The sequence below is a fragment of the Rhinopithecus roxellana genome, chromosome 1 (assembly GCF_007565055.1).
Source record: "Rhinopithecus roxellana isolate Shanxi Qingling chromosome 1, ASM756505v1, whole genome shotgun sequence".
Taxonomy (NCBI): domain Eukaryota; kingdom Metazoa; phylum Chordata; class Mammalia; order Primates; family Cercopithecidae; genus Rhinopithecus; species Rhinopithecus roxellana.
In genome coordinates, this window is record NC_044549.1 from 191060021 (window position 1) to 191080500 (window position 20480).

A 20480-nucleotide genomic window follows, 5' to 3' on the forward strand; every position below is an offset into this window, starting at 1 on the left:
TTAGACTGTTTTGTAATGGTGCCTTAACTAACTTTTGGAAGAAAATTACGGCTCAAGCCTGTAATCCCAGCACTTAGGGAGGCCGAGACGGGCGGATCACAAGGTCAGGAGATCGAGACCATCCTGGCTAACACGGTGAAACCCCGTCTCTACTAAAAAATACAAAAAAAAAAAAACTAGCCGGGCGAGGTGGCGGGCGCCTGTAGTCCCAGCTACTCCGGAGGTTGAGGCAGGAGAATGGCGTAAACCCGGGAGGTGGAGCTTGCAGTGAGCTGAGATCCGGCCACTGCACTTCAGCCTGGGTGACAGAGCGAGACTCCGTCTCAAAAAAAAAAAAAGAGAGAGAAAAAAAAAGAAAAATAGTGTTCTCCTTTTAAATGTTTATTCCAAAAAGTACTTAATGTAAGCACTTTTGTTCCTACTGGTGATAAGATTATGAGAGCTTATAATTTCACTGGAGCAAAAAGACTCAGATACATAAGAATTTATAAGTTCTGATGTAAGAAACACAGCACTAGATGATGGAGATAAAAAACCCTATTGACTCCAGGATAGACAAAAAAAGTATTAGAGAAAGGACCCAGCTGGACTTATATCACTGGAAAGAAGTATGTGTGTGTGGTTGGGGAGGGTAAACAATTTATTAGGTGTTTATGTATCAGATTCTTACTTTAGGCAGGGCATTGTGCTGGAAGTGGATAGATTGGTGCATGAAAAAATTTTTGTCCTTTAGAACAAGCTTATACTATAGTTGTTGAAAGGAAACACATAAAAGGCTAAGTATAAGTAGAAGATGGTGCATAAGCATTACAAAATAAGCATTCTTAGGAGTTCAAGCAAAGGATAGATCATTATTAGCTGGTACAGTTAAGGTTAAGCCTTTATTGAAGAAAGGGACCAAAAGCTGAATTTCAGAGGATGAGTAAGATCTGGGTAAAGAATATTGAAGATGAAGTTAGATTCTTAATAAAACAGTTACTTTCTTCTCTTTTTTAAAAATTTAAATCAAAACATCATCTATTACTTCTATTAAAGGAAAGCAGGAAACCTTGGTTTTTAGTCACAGATGTACCACTAGTAAGCTATTTCATCTTGGATAGTCAAGAATTTTTTTTTTTTTTTGAGACGGAGTTTTTGCTCTGTTGCCCAGGCTGGAAGGCAATGGCGCGATCTTGGCTCACTGCAACCTCCACCTCCCAGGTTCAAGTGATTCTCCTGCCTCAGCCTCCTGAGTAGCTGGAATTACAGGCACCCACCACCACGCCTGGCTAATTTTTGTATTTTTAGTAGAGATGAGGTTTCATGTTGGCCAGGCTGGTCTCGAACTCTTGACCTCAGGTGATCCACTTGCCTCGGCCTCCCAAAGTGCTAGGATTACAGGCATGAGCGACCACGCCCGGCCTGGATAGTTGAGACTTTTAGAATAGGAGGGGATCTTAAAACTTTCCAGCCAGTTGTTCCTCTATTTAGGTTAACCCACTCAGTGCTTTAATATCTTCAACTATAAAATGGAAATAATTATGTCCTTGCTTTCCCTGGGTTATTATTATGAAATTGGTCATATAAATTTAAGATGTCATCATAACTGTTTTTCAGATGGCTGAGCTAGGCTGGCGTATTTAGGAGATATGTTTTTAAAAATCTGTTTTATACCCAAACTTTTACTTATTTATAGATTGAAAACTGTAACTATGCAGTGGAACTTGGGAAGAACAAGGCCAAATTCTCCTTGGTTGGCATTGCTGGGCAGGACCTAAATGAAGGGAATTCAACACTTACCCTGGCATTGGTATGGCAGCTGATGAGAAGGTAAAGGCTGATATGTTGGTACCAACACTGCCTGTTTCCTCCAACAAGTAATCTGAACTAAACTTTTAGCTATGTTTGAACAATAATGAACACAGAAGAAATATACAATGTAAAATATTTTAATTTTTAAAGGATTTACTGTTGATTATGGTTTTTTAAAATTATATTTTATTTAAAAATGGGTCAATATCCAGAAACACTATCACTTTTATTAATGCCTCTTAAAAATGGCTTCATAAGGAATTGCTTTAAGTTTTAAAACTACCATGTAGTAGTTTTTGTTTCTGATTAATGAGGTTTGTAACTTTGGAATGTAACTGGGTGCAAATGCCAGACTAAAATTAGAAATATTTATTAGAACTAAACTATTCCTTAAGTATTTATCTAAGCATTGATATAAATTAAAGCAAATTTTACCCTTTTCAGTCTCAAATATATATCTTTTCTGTTGCAGGTACACATTGAATGTGTTGTCAGATCTTGGAGAGGGTGAAAAAGTAAATGATGAAATTATTATTAAATGGGTCAATCAGACTCTTAAACGTGCAAACAAAAAGACTTCTATTTCCAGCTTCAAGGTAAGCAAGAGTCTTAAATTTTTTTTTTCATTGGTATAGGAAGGAATTTTTTTCTGTTTTGAGACGGAGTCTCGCTCTGTCACCCAGGCTGGAGTGCAGTGGCACGATCTCGGCTCACTGCAAGCTCTGCCTCCCGGGTCACATCATTCTGCCTCAGCCTCCCAAGTAGCTGGGACTACAGGCGCCCGCCATCACGCCCGGTTAATTTTTTTGTGTGTGTTTTTAGTAGAGACAGGGTTTCACCGTGTTAGCCAGGATGGTCTCGATCTCCTGACCTTGTGATCTGCCCACCTTGGCTTCCCAAAGTGCTGGGATTACAGGCGTGAGCCACCGCGCCTGGCCAGAAACGAATTTTTATTGGAAATTACATTGGTTTGGCTTAGAATTATATTAATGTTGTATGTCAGAAACATGATTTATGAGTTTAGGCATACTAATTATTTGGCATGTGTAAACTTGAAATATTCAGTTTGAATTACTAAATTTTTGATTGGTTGTCCAGTTAAGTATAAATGCAGGTTAATATTATCTGACTCTGGTAATCTAATCTTAAAAAATAAACAGAATAGAGCCAAAAAAAAATCCAGTTATCAAATGAAAAAGATAAGAAGCCATTGTTTATATAGGACCTATAATGTTTTGTGCTCCCTAGCAGCAGTCTCAGAATTGTATTGACATCATTTCCAAGGCATAACAGAGCCAGCCAAACCGATTCAAGTGGGAATTGAGAAAACTGGTAGGAAAAAAAATCTTGTCATCTGGCTTCATAATGGCACTTAACACTCACTTCCGAGCATTTGTGGATGATTCATAAAGCACTCAAAATGTAATGTGTACATACGTACCTACTAATTTTCATGCATTTCCATTGTGTTTTGCTTTTGCATGCAAGCCGATGTTAGCTACAAACAAGCATGTCTGCTTGTACATGTTCATTCAGTGAGCCTTGTGTTTGTGATTTTATTATGTATGAAAAACTGCAATCAATTTGTTTTTTTACTGAAATAAAGTACAAAGAGATGAAACACTAAGCTATCCTAAGAGATATCTACCCATTTTTATTTCTCTCTTTGCCTTTGCTCTATATGCTTAACAACATTACAAAGCGAAAGAAATGTCAGAAATTTATCAATTCAATCTTCTCATGTTTACCAAAAACTGAGGCCCAAGGCGGTTTTAACAGGACAGCTGGATACTGGTAGAGATGTCACCTGAGTCCTAGTTCAACAGCTTTTTTTTTTTTTCTTTTTCCTTTTTTATCTTGGAAGAAACTAATGACACTGAGTTTTTGTTACTTTTTTTTTTTTTTGAAGTAATTTTCAATCCATGATTTGTCTCTCTGTGTTTTAGACATAGAACACAAAAATATAAAATAGCAATGGGCATTGTATCATAAAATTCTCTAATTGGCAGTTATTCTTTAAAATTGTTATGTTGAAATTATATGCATTTGCACATTAATTTATAGAAAATATTAAGCATGTATATAGCTAATACAATAGAAAATATTTAGGAGCAAATTAATATTTATTGAGCTCCTATTAAGTAACTTTTCTAAGAAAAGGGTATAAAGTATAGGAAATTAATTTGGCCCTCAGAGTGTTCACCATTTATTTTAAAGACAAAGATTGTATAACTGAGAGGGTAACAATACTATACAGTGAATGACAAAATTCAAGTAATACAACTAATATTGTGGATGAAAAGTGTGATCATTTCCAATTGAATGGTCAGTGAAGAGCCGATAAAGACAGCTGGATTTGAACATCATAGATGGCGGGAGGATTTGAATTGGTGGAGAGAAAGGGGGATAACAAACTTAGAAGGGTCCGTCTTGAATAAAGGCATGTCTCAGAAAGTTAGGAGAAATAGGATGGTTCCTAAGGGATGCTGTGCAAGACATAAATTGGGTCAAGATTGTGGAGGATTTTGGCCTAAATAAAGGATATTGAGTAAAGGGGGTAATAAGAAAGGCAATTATTTTAGGAATACTAATCTGAATGTGGTGAACAGGGGAGGGAGAATAGTGTAACTGCAAGGACAGTGCAGAAGAATCCAAGGCAGTACTCAAGGTGTGAAGTAATAAGGGGGTTGGGGCTGGGAATGGAAATGGTAAGATTAGAAAGCTATAAGTTATTGCAAAAGAAGAACTAGGATTTGGCTTCCTGATTTGGGGAAGAAGAGGGGAGGGAAGAGCCAAAACTCTTGATGTTTTGGGTACGGGTAACTGGAAAACAGATAACACTAATAGAAATGGGGATGTCATGAGGTACAGCTGCTTCCTGGAAAAGGTGATGAATTCAGTTTTAGGCTTGAATTTGAGGTAATTTTAGGAAAATGGGGGTGGTGAAAGGAGATATTAAAACTGGAAAGACAGACTTGGTGATCAGTTGAATAAAAGAGTTGAGAAATGGGAGTGCATAAACCTTTTAAGGGAGAGCAACCATAGACAACAGCCGACTTGAGAGTTTGGCTCTGCTTAGAACTGAGGTGGCAGAAACATCGCAAAAGTGCTTGGCATTTTGCATATGCTTAATGATAAAATCTTTAAAGAGAGTGCAAATAGTGAAGAAATGAGGCAGTGAATGCTAAAACATAGTTGAGGTGAGGGAGGCTTTTTTCCAACTACAGAAGGCATTATGTTTGAAGGCTATATTAAGTGGTTACTAGCAGAAAAAACATTTTAATTATAATCAAGGTAGCACTATAACTAGGAATTTATAATCAAGGTAGCACTATAACTAGGAATTTCAGAAAAGACAAATTTACCCTTTTTAGCCACAAAAAAAATTTCCCTTGCTAAGAAGATAGAGAAGGTGATATATCAGCAAATAATAATCATAATTACCATTTATTGAGTCCTTTGTGTCACTGTGTTAAGCACTTTACACATTGTTTCTTTTAATTAAACACTCTGAGCAAAAAGTGAGCATTAGAGAAGTTAAGCAACTGTCTACTGTCATACAACTTTTAAGCAGAACAGCTGGGTTTCATATCCAGGTCTGTCTACGCACAAGTGGAAAGCCAAGCTTTGGAGTTTTATGGTCCTGGGTTGACTCTTGGCTGAGCTACTGATTAGCTGTGTAACATACTGCTCATTTATTACATAAATATTCAAAGCTTGCCCTGTGTCAGCTGCCTTGCTAGTCGCTGTGGCTACATAGTTCCCTCAAAGAGCTCACTATTCAGGGAAGGTGGCAAATAAGAAAACAAGAATCACAGTATGGGGTGTCAGCAATACTATATAAATTAGCTAAGGGGGGAGTGTGGGACCACATGAGAAGGGCATCTGTTTTACAGAAACCTTAGCAGTTTATACTAACAGCAGGGCTACATCTACTGATGAATAAACTACTGGCTCAGCATTTAGTATCTGTGTGACCATGGGCAAGTTATTAATTTCTCTATTCTTCAGTTTCCCCATATCTAAAATGGGGAAATTAATAATCCCTATCTACTAAGATTGTTGTTAAACTACATAACAAAATGTAAAGAGCTTAACAGTACCTAGCACATATTAAGGGCACATAAATACCACACTGTTGGCATTGCTAATATATAAAGGGCATCATATGTGGTGGGGCAGGGGAGTCTGCTGAGCCTTTTAGGGAAGTCTGGTGGCCACATCACTGTTCTTCTACATTTATTTATTTATTTATTTAATTTTTTTGAGATGGAGTCTTGCTCTGTTGCCCAGGCTGGAGTGCAGTGGCGCAATCTCAGCTCACTTCAACCTCCGCCTCCCAGGGTCAGGCAATTCTCCTGCCTCAGCCTCCTGAGTAGCTGGGACTACAGGCACCTGCCACCACGCCCAACTAATTTTTTTGTATTTTTAGTAGAGATGGGGTTTCACTGTGTTAGCCAGAATGGTCTCAATCTCCTTACCTCATGATCTGCCTGCCTTGGCCTCCCAAAGTGTTGGGATTACAGGTGTGAACCACCATGCCCGGCCTTTCCACTTTTAGTTTTTAAAATGACAGAGGGGCCGGGCGCGGTGGCTCAAGCCTGTAATCCCAGTACTTTGGGAGGCCGAGACGGGTGGATCACGAGGTCAGGAGATCGAGACCATCCTGGCTAACACGGTGAAACCCCGTCTCTACTAAAAAATACAAAAAACTAGCCGGGCGAGGTGGCGGGCGCCTGTAGTCCCAGCTACTCGGGAGGCTGAGGCAGGAGAATGGCGTGAGCCCGGGAGGCGGAGCTTGCAGTGAGCTGAGATCCGGCCACTGCACTCCAGCCTGGATGACAGAGCAAGACTCCGTCTCAAAATAAATAAATAAATAAAATGACAGAAACAGCAGTGGAATGAAATGTTCTAATATGTATCAAATAAAAGGAAAAATCATTATCTTGAAAATCAAGCTCTAGGTAATTATAGATTAAGATAATGAAATTCTTTTTGCTGAGGCCACTTCTTTATGATTAACTTAAGGAAATAAAAGGAAAAATAATGGAAATGTATTTATATACTAACCTAAGGGTTTTCACTGTAACCCCTTTCCCTTTGCAAAAGTAAAATGTCTTTCGCTGACAATGTACGAATTAGAGGATTCGGAAGACAGGGCTATTTTATCAAAAACAAGAAGATAAGAGAGCTGATACAATCTTTAGAAACTTAAATTTTTCATTCAACTCAGTAGAAGCTTTACCCAAAGTAACTCATAAGAAAATGGGTGGGAAAAATAACTTGTTTCCTAAATCTAAATGAAATATTTAAAATAACACAAATAAATAAGGAATCAAATTATAGCACAATTAAGTCACTTGTCTTTTAAAAAATTAAGTATATGAAAGATAAGCCCATAGAAATTAAAATGTATTCTAGAATGAAATAAATATTATTTTTAGAAAGTATAATACAGTACACATTTAGAGTCATCTAGAGAGCTTATTAAAAATGTAGATTCCCAGCCTCATTCATAGATAACCTGACATTAGTTTGAGTGGAGCTAGATTTGCACTTTTAACAAGTACCCTACATAATTTTCATGTAGGTGGTCTGCAGACTATATATTGAGCAAACAGGTATGATAATTTCTCAGAAACAGAGAAGATGCGAAAAGCAGATCCAGATTACCAGCATCAGATAGACTTAAAGGACCTAATTATTTTTACCCCTACCCCTGCCCAAAGATCTGTATCATAAAATGTATATTCCTAATAAGAATATTACCCCTGCCCAAAGATCTGTATCATAAAATGAACATTCCTAGTAAGAATATACATTTTTGTAAAATTAATAAATGAGGCTGGGCACAGTGCCTCACGTCTATAATCCCAGCACTTTGGGAGGCCAAGGTAGGTGGATCACGAGGTCAGGAGATTGAGACCATCCAAAAAAAAAATTAGCCAGGCATGGTGGCGGGCGCCTGTAGTCCCAGCTACTCAGGAGGCTGAGGCAGGAGAATGGCCAGAACACGGAGGCAGAGCTTGTAGTGAGCCAAAATCACGCCACTGCACTCCAGCCCAGGCAACAGAGTGAGACTCCGTGTCAAAAAAAAAAAAAAAAAAAAAGTAATAAATGAAGTGGCTGATCGTGGTTCAAAGAAGCCTGTTACTCTTCTTCACATGGCTTCAAATTGTTTTATTAGATATTGATTAAGAACTGGCATTTGGCTAGAGCCTATACTAGATGCTTTCACCTATACCACCTCAGTATTCCTAAGAATCCTATGACATTCTACTTTAGAGATTAGGAAAGGGTGCTCTGGCTTCAAGTAACAGAAACCCAATTTCAAGTGGTTTAAACTGAAAGGAAAGGTATTGACCACAATAACAGTAATCCAGAGGTAGGGTAGACTTCTGGATTGGTTGAACCAATAATTGAAGAATGTCATTCGGAACTCGATTTTTTTTTCCCCATCTCTGCTTTGCCATCTAATGTGCCAGCTTCACCCTAAAGCTGGTTTTCCTTTTGATCATAGGATAGTTGCTGCTTGTGACAGAGGTTTCATCTGCCATTCACATCCAGGAGGACGGGTTGCTGGCTTTCCATAACATAGGCCCAAATTAAATCACTGTGGTAATAGAATAGGATTCCTCTATTTGGCTTAGACCAGTGTTTTGAAACCTTAAAAGAAAATTATCCTCTAAGGAATATTTTTAGACATTTTTTCCCTTTTTGTCTCTCTCCCATGAAATTTTAATGCAGAGATACACTGTATACCTGTTCATGCACTGTATGCTTTATACATAAAAAAGGTTACCACTCTGCCTGCATTGAGAATGCTTGACCTAGGTTAATTTAGATTCACTCCTGGAACTGTGAATGTCAGCTTTCCTTGAAGCTGATGTCTATGTGAAGGAGGTATGGATATAGAGCAAACATATGGGTTCTATTTGTATAGAAGAAGTAAAGAGTGGGTCGATTCCAGGTAGGCAAGCAGTGGTGGCCACTACTCAGGCTGAGAGAGAGAACAAATAATTTGTTCAAGTACTAATAAGTGGTAAAAATCAGTTCAGACCAGGATGTCTGATTTCATCTGCAATGCACTATTCACTACAATTTAGTTGTCCATTTTTAGTTTGCCTTGGTGGTAACTTCAAAATGGAGAGACTCTTGGGCATTTTAGAGTCAGACTGTCATGGGTTCAAATACCAGTTCTGTATTTACTGGTTGTGTAAACAAGTCATTTGAGCTATCTTAGGAACTTCATCTTTTTTTTTAAAAAAGAATTCCTTTACTATCAATATGCTAGGGTTTAAAAGGTGGATTAAATAAACTAAAACATGTAAAACAACAAGAACAATATCTTTGTAAATGTTCCCTTTCGCTATTTCATTTTTCTTTCCGAAAAATATTAAGGGAAGGCTTTGGGATTTATGGTCTAAGAAATATATGAGTAGAATTTAAAAATTGTTAATTAAAAATTCATCTACTCCCTTTCAAAAGATGTGTATTTTTTACAGAATAGAAACTATAGTTAGCATACTTAGGAGCTATCATGTCCACAAACCTTATTCAGGTATGCTGACAACTCTATGTAAAGACTTAAGGAAAAGTATATTTTAAATGGTTTATTTATGTGTGCTGGTTGCAGAAAAGCTGAACGTTAGGTTAGGTACAAAGAATTTATAGATTGCCTTCAGTTATATGATCAGAAGAGTCTGAAAATAATGAAAATTAAAGGTCAGAAAGTTATGAATGTTCATCTATGCTTTGTTTTCTAGGATAAATCTATAAGCACAAGTTTACCTGTTCTAGATTTAATAGATGCCATTGCACCAAATGCAGTTCGTCAAGAAATGATCAGGAGAGAAAACTTATCTGATGAGGACAAGCTGAACAATGCTAAGTAAGCCTTTATGGTTTATATTAGAACACAGTGGCCCTTTAATTCTCTAAAATCCTTATAGGAAAGGTTACTATGCCCTTAAAATTCATATTTTTAAATATAACTTGTATGGGGAATATGATTTAAGACTCACAAACTTAACCTTTTCGTAAAACTAATCTTGTCACAATATTTCACTCTTTTGTTAAAATATGTTAAGTGAAAACACAGTGGATAACACCAAGATATTTTTCTTGTCTCTTCAAGATATGCCATTTCAGTTGCTCGGAAGATCGGTGCCCGGATATATGCATTACCTGATGACCTCGTAGAAGTAAAACCAAAGATGGTTATGACGGTGTTTGCATGCTTAATGGGAAAAGGACTGAACAGAATAAAATAATTATTTCATATGATTTTCTGCCACATTTAACATATTGTATGCTTCACAGTTTACAGGATACTGAAATGTAGTGGGTGTGTAAAACCAGAGATTATTTGTATGTTCAAAATAGTTATATATTCATTAATGAATTCAATATTCCTGTTCATACTAGGTAGAGCTGGTCAGCCTTTTTGGATAACACAGTTAATTTACCAACTGCTAAAGATAATAAAATATATTCATAATCAAGCTGATACTTCGTGATTAAATTATTTTTGTTGCTTAAAAGTCATATTAAGACTAATTCTTTTTTATGGTTCAGAAAAGATGAATACAAAAGTTTTTGCAGGTTCTGCTGTGAAATGTGTTTTGATTTTTTTGTGTGTTAATTTTGATCATAAATGCATTCATACTCATAATCCAGTTTAATCTTTTTATTTGCTTCCTCCAACTATTTAAAGTGGTCCAAAAACACTTTTCTGTAAGTTTCTATACTGTCTAAAATGTTCTGGTGACAAGAATTGTTTATTAATATCAAACTTTTTATATATGAGAACTAATTCTTGAATAAGCCCCAAAGTTCACTCTCTTGTTTAAGTAGCAGCAGTTTTTTAATTAAAATTTAATTTTAACTACATTGATACCTTACATATCCTAGTTTGGTAATACAGCTTTAACTATGTCATGCAACATATATATGTTGGTAGGATGTTATTAGAGATACATGTGTGCATATATATTTTTTTGCACCTGTATCACCCAGCTTTTCAGAAGTGGTATGTATAATTGGTCATTCAGCCAACCATCAGTATTTTTCCCCCACAACATGTGTAACACTTTTCAATTTGTGGATATTGGATACATTAAGATTTCTTTTTATAAGTATTCATTTTGAATGTGCATATAGTTATTTGACCCCTTCCAAATACTTGTAGCCAAACATTGGCTAGAACATCCCAAGATACGTTGACACTATCCTGTTAGCTTCATATTATACTTGCTAGTTTAGGTCTCTATAGAAGCCCTATATAATTTAGAACATGCCCACTGAATATCTTTAATAGAAAGTAACAGAAAGCTATATTAATGTAGAGTATTTTCATTTGTTTTTTCATAGCCCATTACAAATTGGCAGTGTTTGGTTAATGTTTGTGTTACTTGGAAATCGCTACAGCTTGGCCCTATTTTTTTCCTAAATTTTTAGCATTAATCCATTTCTGCTGCTAACAATTGAAGCCAGAAATCTACTTCCTCCATCTTCCATTCTTAGTGCAGTGAGCAATACTGTTGTGCAACAAAAATGTCACTTTATTCCAGTGTGAATGAGTATTCTAAATTCCCCTTCTACCATTGATTTAAACATATATGTTGGTAAGAGTGAGACTGCCCATGTGTTTAGAATAGAATTTTTTAAATGAAACGATCAGGTGGAATTTTGAAATATATTCTTCTACAAAAGAGATTTCTTTCCCTTTTATATTTTGATGATTGTTTTCTTATATGAAGATTAAGATATGTTCTTGCTCTTTTATAAGATTATTTAAATTGTTTCCCTCTGAATTTTTTTTTTCACCATTGTATTTACTAAGTTATTGGATTTACATGAAATCTGGCACTTTTAGGGTGTTCTTTTTCTCACAGAGTATATTTAATAAAAATGCTGTGTATATAGAAATGTGTTTGTATTTATTTCATTTGAAGAAAAATATTCAGCCTTGAAAATTAATCTAGCATAAACTTATCTTCCAGAAAACAGTTCCTAAATGAGTTAGTAAAACAACAAAAAAAAATTGTATTTGATAATTTCTTTGAAGATGAGGGTATGTTCTTAAATATGAATAATTATTAAAAACCAACTGTGTGATTACTACAATTTAGTTTGTGCTGAAATAATTCAGGTGAATCAATCCATTCACAAATTTATCATCTATTTTGATCCAGATACTATGCTATACACCGGGGATTCAGCTGAGAAAAATACAGATGAAGTCCCCTGACCTCATGTATCATATCCATGTATCATATCCTAGTAGAGAGACAATTTGTAAATAGGAATTTTAGATAGTGATAATGCAGTAGAAGAAATAACATAGGGTAACGTGATATAGACTGACTTGGGAAATGGGGTGGAGATTATTTGTATAGGGGTGGACATGGAAGGTCTCTCTAAGGATATTTGTGCTATGAGTGTTCAGCAGAGAGAACAAATGTAAAGAACTCGAGGCAGGCAGTCCTGTAGGCATCCTAGAAGACAAACAGGCAAACGTGACCTGAGAGTACTGAGGGAGAGGCAGAGTCTAGAGATGGAGATGGGGTCTAGGTTATTGTAGGACTAGATCTAAATCTGGATTTTTTTTTTCTTCTCTGAAGTCATGACTGCTCTTTTGTATATGTGGTTTGGGTAAGCTGCTTGAAGTAATATGCTGCTTCTGAATCTTGGATGCTATTGTTCATCATAACTCTACCACTGGTCTCTGTATCGCCTGTGTAGAAAAAAACTGATAGACTGCATAGATGATGTTAAAATACCCCCATTTATGCTGGATAAAGAGTGTACCAGACCAGGCACAGTGGCTCATGCCTATAATCTCAGCACCTTGGGAGGCCAAGGTGGGAGGACTGCTTGAGGCCAGGAGTTTGAGATCAGCCTGGGCAACATAGACTCTTGCTACAAAATTTTAATTTTTTTTTGAGATGGAGTCTCACTCTGTCTCCCAGGCTGGAGTGCAGTTGCACGATCTCGGCTCACTGCAACCTCTGCCTCCCGGGTTCAAGTGATTCTCATGCCTCAGCCTCCTGAGTAGCTGGGATGACAGGTTTGTGTCACCACGCCTGGCTAGCTTTTTTGTGTGTTTTTAGTAGAGACAGGGTTTCACCATGTTGGCCAGGCTGGTCTCAAACTCCTGACCTCAAACAATCTGCCCACCTTGGCCTCCCAAGGTGCTGGGATTATAGGCATGAGCCACTGGGCCCAGCCCTCAATTTTTTTTTTTTTTAATTAGATGGGTGTGGTGGTGTGCACCTGTACTCCTAGCTACTTGGGAGGCTAAGGTGGGAGGACTGGGTGACACAGCAAGATGCTGTCTCTTAAAAACAACCAAAAGTGTATCAGAGAGGTAAGAGAGGATTTCTGCATCTGAGATGATCCAAAAAGACTTCTGAAGAACAGGGTGCAGTTGCCACATTGGCTTAGTTAAGTAGGAACAGTCCCCCAATCCCCAGCACTTTGAAAGGCCTCCTAGGATTATCTACTAAAGTAGGTTGGGATTCCCAGTCTTAGAAATTAATCCAGCCCCTACGGGTGTCCTCTGGATGAAGAATCACCTAAGTCCAGCAACTCGCAAATGTCTCGGATTAAAGTGAAGCTGTATCCACATGGCGCTCTATCTCGCTTGCTTTCCTGCTATATCACATGTGCGACAGTTCTGAGCCATCTAAATTTTTTCCCTCAAACACGAAATTTTGGGTACATCAGGGTTAGTGTTTTTCTGCTACTAACTAAAAATTGTGCTGCACTACAGATAGTGTAAGCACACACGCATAAATACAAATATGTGCCACGGTTCACTGGCCACAAATTTACAATGAACAATCTTGACATTCCACCAAATAAACTTGGAACTGTATTAAAGATTACAAAATGAGGAAGATTTACCATCTACTAGAGATAAGACAGAAAACAAACGCAATAGATTATCAACTGTTTTGAAGTAAATACATGAAAATGTTTGAAAAGACAGTCTCAGGCCGGGCGCGGTGGCTCAAGCCTGTAATCCCAGCACTTTGGGAGGCCGAGACGGGCGGATCACGAGGTCAGGAGATCGAGACCATCCTGGCTAATACGCTGAAACCCCGTCTCTACTAAAAAATACAAAAAAACTAGCCGGGCGACGAGGCGGGCGCCTGTAGTCCCAGCTACTCGGGAGGCTGAGACAGGAGAATGGCGTGAACCCGGGAGGCGGAGCTTGCAGTGAGCTGAGAGCCGGCCACAGCACTCCAGCCTGGGCCGCAGAGCAAAACTCCGTCTCAAAAAAAAAAAAAAAAAAAAAAAAAAAAGAAAAGACAGTCTGCTAAGGCCTCTTAGAGAAGATCTAACAAAGACTTTGAATTATGAGAAAGTTTTATTTAGGAAATTTCAGGAGTTAAAGTGTTGGCTGAGACAGGGATGGAACATACCAGTCTGAACAGGATAGGGAGTATTTCCCCCAAATATAAGGTACTCTGAAGCAAATTTATATATTCTCTTAAAAACCTAAAACTTTAAAGGCACAATTTAGATTTTTCTATATGATTATGGGAAGCAATAGGAATTAATCAAGAGGCATAATTTCCAGTTTCTCCTCCATTACCTTTTAAAAGCGGAAGACAATAGCAACTCTATAATGGTAATAATAATTTAAAAGTTTGGTTAAAAATAAATTATTCGGCAGGGTACGATGACTCAGGCCTCTAATTCTAGCACTTTGGGAGGTCAAGGTGTCGGGGGGCACTTGAATCCGGGAGTTCAAGGCCAAACTGGGCAACACAGTGCGACCCCTTGTCTACAAAAAAACTAAAAAGTTAGCCAGGTGTGGTGGCCTGTGCTTCTGGTTCCAGCTACTCAGAAAATTGAGGTGGGAGGATTGCTGGAGCCCAGAAAGTTGAGGCTGCAATGAGCTATGATCGTGCCACCGCACTCTAGCCTGGGCCACACAGCAAGACCCTCTGGGAAGAAGACAGGAAGGAAGGAGCACTTATTGAGCTTCATTCCATTCTTGCCCAAATAACAGATCTATCTTTTAAAATCAGATTAATAAACGTGACAACAAACTTATCCAATAGTTACATGTCCGTACCTTTGAATTAATTGCATGTGTGACAACAGGAATCTTATGCCAATTTCAGATCACAAACCGGTTGTTAAAAAAATATACAGCCTCGGCCGGGTATGGTGGCCCATGCTTCTAATCCCAGCACTTTGGGAGGCTGAGGCGGGCAGATCACGAGGTCAGGAGTTCAAGACCAGCTTGATCAACATGGTGAAACCCCATCTCTACTAAAAATACACAAAATTAGCTGGGCATGGTGGCGGGCGCCTATAATCCCAGCTACTCAGGAGGCTGAGGCAGGAGAATCACTTGAACCCGGGAGGCAGAGTTTGCAGTGAGCCGAGATTGCGCCATTGCATTCCAGCCAGAACAATGGTGCGAGACTCCATCTCAAAAAAAAAAAAAAAAAAAAAGAAAAAGAGGCTGGGCGCAGTGGCTCACACCTGTAATCCCAGCACTTTAGGAGGCCAAGACGGGCAGATCGCGAAGTCAAGAGATTGAGACCATCCTGGACAACACGGTGAAACCCCGTCTCTACTAAAAATGAAAAAATTAGCTGGGCGTAGTGGTACATGCCTGTAATCCCAGCTACTCAGGAGGCTGAGGCAGGAGAATCACTTGAACCCGGGAGGCAGATGTTGCAGTGAGCCAAGATCGTACCACTGCACTCCAGCCTGGCGACACAGGAAGACTCCATCTCAAAACACAAACAAACAAACAAAATATATATATATATCTTTTTTACACACACACACACACACACACACACAGCCTCGAGAGACCTGCAGATGGTTCACATCATAGGACTCAGTGCAGACAACCCCCAGTACCAGCCCAGAGCCTGATAGACTTGCTGGGTGGCTAGATCCAGAAGAGAGATAACAGTCACTATAGCTTGGCTCTCAGGAAGCCACATCCCTAGGAAAAGGGGGAGAGTACAACATTAAGGGAACACCCCATGGGACAAATGAACCTGAACAGCAGCCTTGAGCCCTAGATCTTTCCTCAGACATAGCCTACCCAAATGAGAAGGAATCAGAAAAACAATTCCGGTAATATGACAAAACAAGGCTCTTTAACCGCCCCCGCCAAAAAATCACACTAGCTCACCAGCAATGGATCCAAACCAAGATGAAATCCCTGATTTACCTGAAAAAGAATTCAGAAGGTCAGTTATTAAGCTAATCAAAGAGGCACCAGAGAAAGGTGAAGCCCAATTTAAAGAAATCAAAAAAATGATAGAGGAAATGAAGGGAGGCCAGGAATGGTGGCTCATACCTGTAATCCTAGCACTTTGAGAGGCCGAGGTGGGTGGATCACTTGAGGCCAGGAGTTCAAGGCCAGCCTGAGCAACATGGTGAAACCCCACCTCTACTAAAAAAAAAGAAAAACCAAACAAACAAAGAAACAACAACAACAACAACAACAAAAATGAAGGGAGAAACCTTCAGTGAAATAGATAGCATAAATAAAAAACAATCAAAACTTCAGGAAACAATGGATGCACTTAGAGAAATACAAAATGCTCTGGAAAGTCTCAGCAATAGAATCGAACAAGCAGAAGAAAGAACTTTAGAGCTCGAAGACAAGGTTTTCAAATTCATCCAATCCAACAAACACAAAGAAAAAAGAATAAGGAAAAAATGAACAAAGCCTCCAAGAAGTCTGGGATTATGTTAAACAACCAAACCTAAGAATAATTGGCATTCTTGTGGAAGAAGAGAAATATAAGAGTTTGGAAAACATATTTGGGGGAATAATTGAGGAAAACTTCCCCAGCCTTGCTAAAGACCTAGACATCCAAATACAAGAAGCTCAAAGAACACCTGGGAAATTCATCGCAAAAAGATCATCGCCTAGGCACACTGTCATCAGGTTATCAAAAGTTAAAATGAAGGAAAGAATCTTAAGAGCTATGAGGCAAAAGCACCAGGTAACCTGCAAAGGAAAATCTATCAGATTAACAGCAGATTTCTCAGAAGAAACCCTACAAGTTAGAAGGGACTGGGGCCTTATCTTCAGTCTTCTTAAACAAAACAATTATCACCCAAAAATTTTGTATCTGGCGAAACTAAGCTTCACAAATGAAGGAAAGATATGGTTTTTTTCAGACAAATGTTGAGTGAATTCACCACTACCAAGCCAGCACTATAAGAACTGCTAAAAGGAGCTCTAAATCTTGAAAAACATCCTGGAAGCACATCAAAACAGATCCTCTTTAAAGCATCAATCTCACAGGACCTATACAATAAAAATACAATTAAAAAAAAAACAAAAAAAACCCAAGGTATACAGGCAACAAATAGCACAATGAATGGAACAGCACCTCATATCTCAATACTAACATTGAATGTAAATAGTCTAAATGCTCCACTTAAAAGATGCAGAATTGCAGAATGGCTAAGAATCCATCAACAAACTATTTGCTGCCTGCAAGAGACCCACCTAACACATAAGGATTCACATAAACTTAAGGTAAAGGGGTGGAAAAAGACATTCCATGCAAATGGACACCAAAAGCAAGGAGGAATAGCTATTTTTATATCAGACAAAGCAAACTTTAACTGCAGTTTAAAAAGACAAAGAGGGATATTATATAATGACAAAAGGCCTTGTCCAATAGGAAAATATCACAATCCTAAATATATATGCACTTAACACTGGAGCTCCCAAGTTTATATGACAATTACTACCAGACCTAAGAAATGAGATAGACAACAGCACAATTAATAGTGGGGGATTTCAATACTCCACTTACAGCACTAGACAGGTCATCAAGACAGAAAGTCAACAAAGAAACAATGGATTTAAACTACACCCTGGAACAAATGGACTTAACAGATGTTTACATAACATTCTACCCCAAAACTGCAGAATATACATTCTATTCATCAGCACGTGGAACTTTCTCCAAGATAGACCATATGATAGGCCACAAAACAAGTCTCAATAAATTTAAGAAAATTAAAATTATATCAAGCAGTCTCTCAGACCACAGTGGAATAAAACTGAAAATCAACTCCAAAAGGAACCTTCAAAACCATGTAAATACATGGAAATTAAATAACTTGCTTCTGAATGACGATTGGGTCAAATTTAAAATCAAGATGGAAATTAAAAAATTATTCAAACTGAACAACAAGTGACATGACCTATCAAAACCTCTGGGATACAGCAAAGGTGATGCTAAGAGGAAAGCTCATAGCCCTAAATGCCTACATCAAAAAGTCTGAAAGAGCACAAATAGACAATCTAATGTCATACCTCAATAAACTAGAGAAACAAGAACAAATCAAACTCAAACCCAGCAGAATAAAGGAAATAAGATCAGAGTAGAACTAAATGGAATTGCAACTGAAAAAACAAAAATACAAAAGACAAATGAAACAGGCCGGGCACGGTGGCTCATGCCTTTAATCCTAGCACTTTGGGAGGCCAAGGTGGGCAGATCATGAGGTCAGGAGATCAAGACCATCCTGGCTAACACAGTGAAACCCCATCTCTACTAAAAAAATACAAAAAATTAGCCGGGCGTGGTGGCAGGCGCCTGTAATCCCAGCTACTCGGGAGGCTGAGGCAGGAGAATGGCGTGAACCCAGGAGGCGGAGCTTGCAGTGAGCCGAGTGCACCACTACACTCTATCTTAGGCAACAGAGTGAGACTCCGTCTCAAAAAAAAAAAAAAAAAAAAAAAGACAAATGAAACAAAAAGCTGGTTCTTTGAAAAAATAAATAAAATTGATAGACCATTACAAATATTAATCTAGAAGAGAGAAATCCAAATAAGCTCAATTAGAAATGAAATGGGAGATATTACAATTGACACCACAGAACCACAAAAGATCACTCAAGGCTACTATGAACACCTTTACACACATAAACTAGAAAACCTAGAGGAGATGGATAAATTCCTGGAAAGATAAAACCCACCTAGCTTGAATCAGGAAGAATGAGATACTCTGAACAGACCATACAAGCAGCAAGATTGAAACAGTAATAAAAAAAAAATTACCAACAAAAAAAAGTCCAGGACCAGATTCACAGCTGAATTCTACCAGACTTTTAAAGAAGAATGTCACCATTCCACAAGATAGAGAAGAGGGAATCCTCCCTAAATCATTCTATGAAGCCAGTATCACCCTAATACCAAAACCAGGAAAGAACATAACCAAAAGAGAAAACTACAGACCAATATTCCAGATGAACACAGATGTAAAAATCCTTAACCAAAATACTAGCTAACTGAATCCAACAACATATCAAAAAGATAATCCACCATGATCAAGTGGGTTTCATACCAGGTATTGCAGGGATGGTTTAACACAGGCATGTCAATAAATGTGATATATCACATAAAGATAATTAAAAACAAAAATCACATGATCATCTTAACAGATGCAGAAAAAGCATTTGACAAAATCTAGCATCCTTTTATGATTAAAACCCTCAGCAAAACTGGCATACAAGGGGCATATCACAACGTAATAAAAGCCATCTATGACAAACTCACAGTCAACACAATACTGAATGGGGGAAAAGTTGAAAGCATTCCCTCTGACAACTGGAACAAGACAAGGATGCCCACTCTCACCACTCCTCTTCAACATAGTACTGGAAGTCCCAGGCAGAGCAATCAGACAAGAGAAAGAAACAAAGGGCATCCAAGTCAGTAAAGAGGCAGTCAAACTGTTGCTGTTTGCTGATGATATGATTGTATATCTAGAAAACCCTAAAGACTTCTCCAAAATGCTCCTAGAACTGATAAAAGAAGTCAGCAAAGTTTCAGGATACAAAATTAATGTACACACATCAGTAGCCTGCCTATACATCAACAGCAACCAAGCTGAGAATCAAACAAAGAACTCAATTCCTTTTACAATAGCTGCAAAAAAAAAAAAAAAAAAAAAAAAAAAAAATAGGAACATACCTAACAAAGAAGGTGAAATACCTCTACAAGGAAAACTACAAAACACTGCTGAAAGAAATCACAGATGACACAAACAAATGGAAACACATTCCATGCTCATGGATGGGTAGAATCAATATTGGGAAAATGACCATACTGCCAAAGGCAATCTACAAATTCAATGCAATTCCCATCAAAATACCACCATCATTCTTCAGAGAACTAGAAAAAACAAACCTAAAATTCATATGGAACCAAAAAAGAGCCTGCATAGCCAATGCAAGATGAATCAAAAAGAACAAATCTAGAGACATCACATTACCCGACTTCAAGCTATACTATAAGGCTACTGTCAACAAAACAGCATGGTACTGGCATAAAAATAGGCATATAGACCAATGGAACAGAACAGAGAACCCAGAAATAAATCCAAATACTTACAACCAACTGATTTTCGACAAAGCAAACAAAAACATACAGTGGGGGAAAGGACACCCTATTCAAAAAATGGTGCTGGGATAATTGGCAACCCCCATGTAGGAGAATAAAACTGGATCTGCATCTCTCACCTTATACAAAAATAAACTCAAGCTGGATCAAGAACTTAAATCTAAGACCTGAAACCATAAAAATTCTAGAAGATAACATTGGAAAACCCCTCTGTAGACATTGACTTAGGCAAGGATTTCATGACCAAGAACCCAAAAGCAAATGCAATGAA

The 20480-nt window shown here is 38.0% G+C and overlaps 1 protein-coding gene across 2 annotated transcripts in view; it reads left to right on the top strand.

Annotated features, from left to right (window-relative positions):
* The window catches only part of PLS1 (plastin 1), a 115332-nt gene extending 103611 nt beyond the window's left edge, over positions 1-11721 (top strand). For both annotated transcript variants that reach the window (XM_010388736.2, XM_010388737.2), the window contains 4 exons: positions 1676-1809; positions 2264-2387; positions 9558-9682; positions 9929-11721. In XM_010388736.2, coding sequence (XP_010387038.1) covers positions 1676-1809; positions 2264-2387; positions 9558-9682; positions 9929-10064 — 519 coding nt within the window. In that variant the 3' untranslated portion in view covers positions 10065-11721. The remainder of the gene's footprint in view (positions 1-1675; positions 1810-2263; positions 2388-9557; positions 9683-9928) is intronic.
* Positions 11722-20480: the final 8759 nt, after the last annotated feature.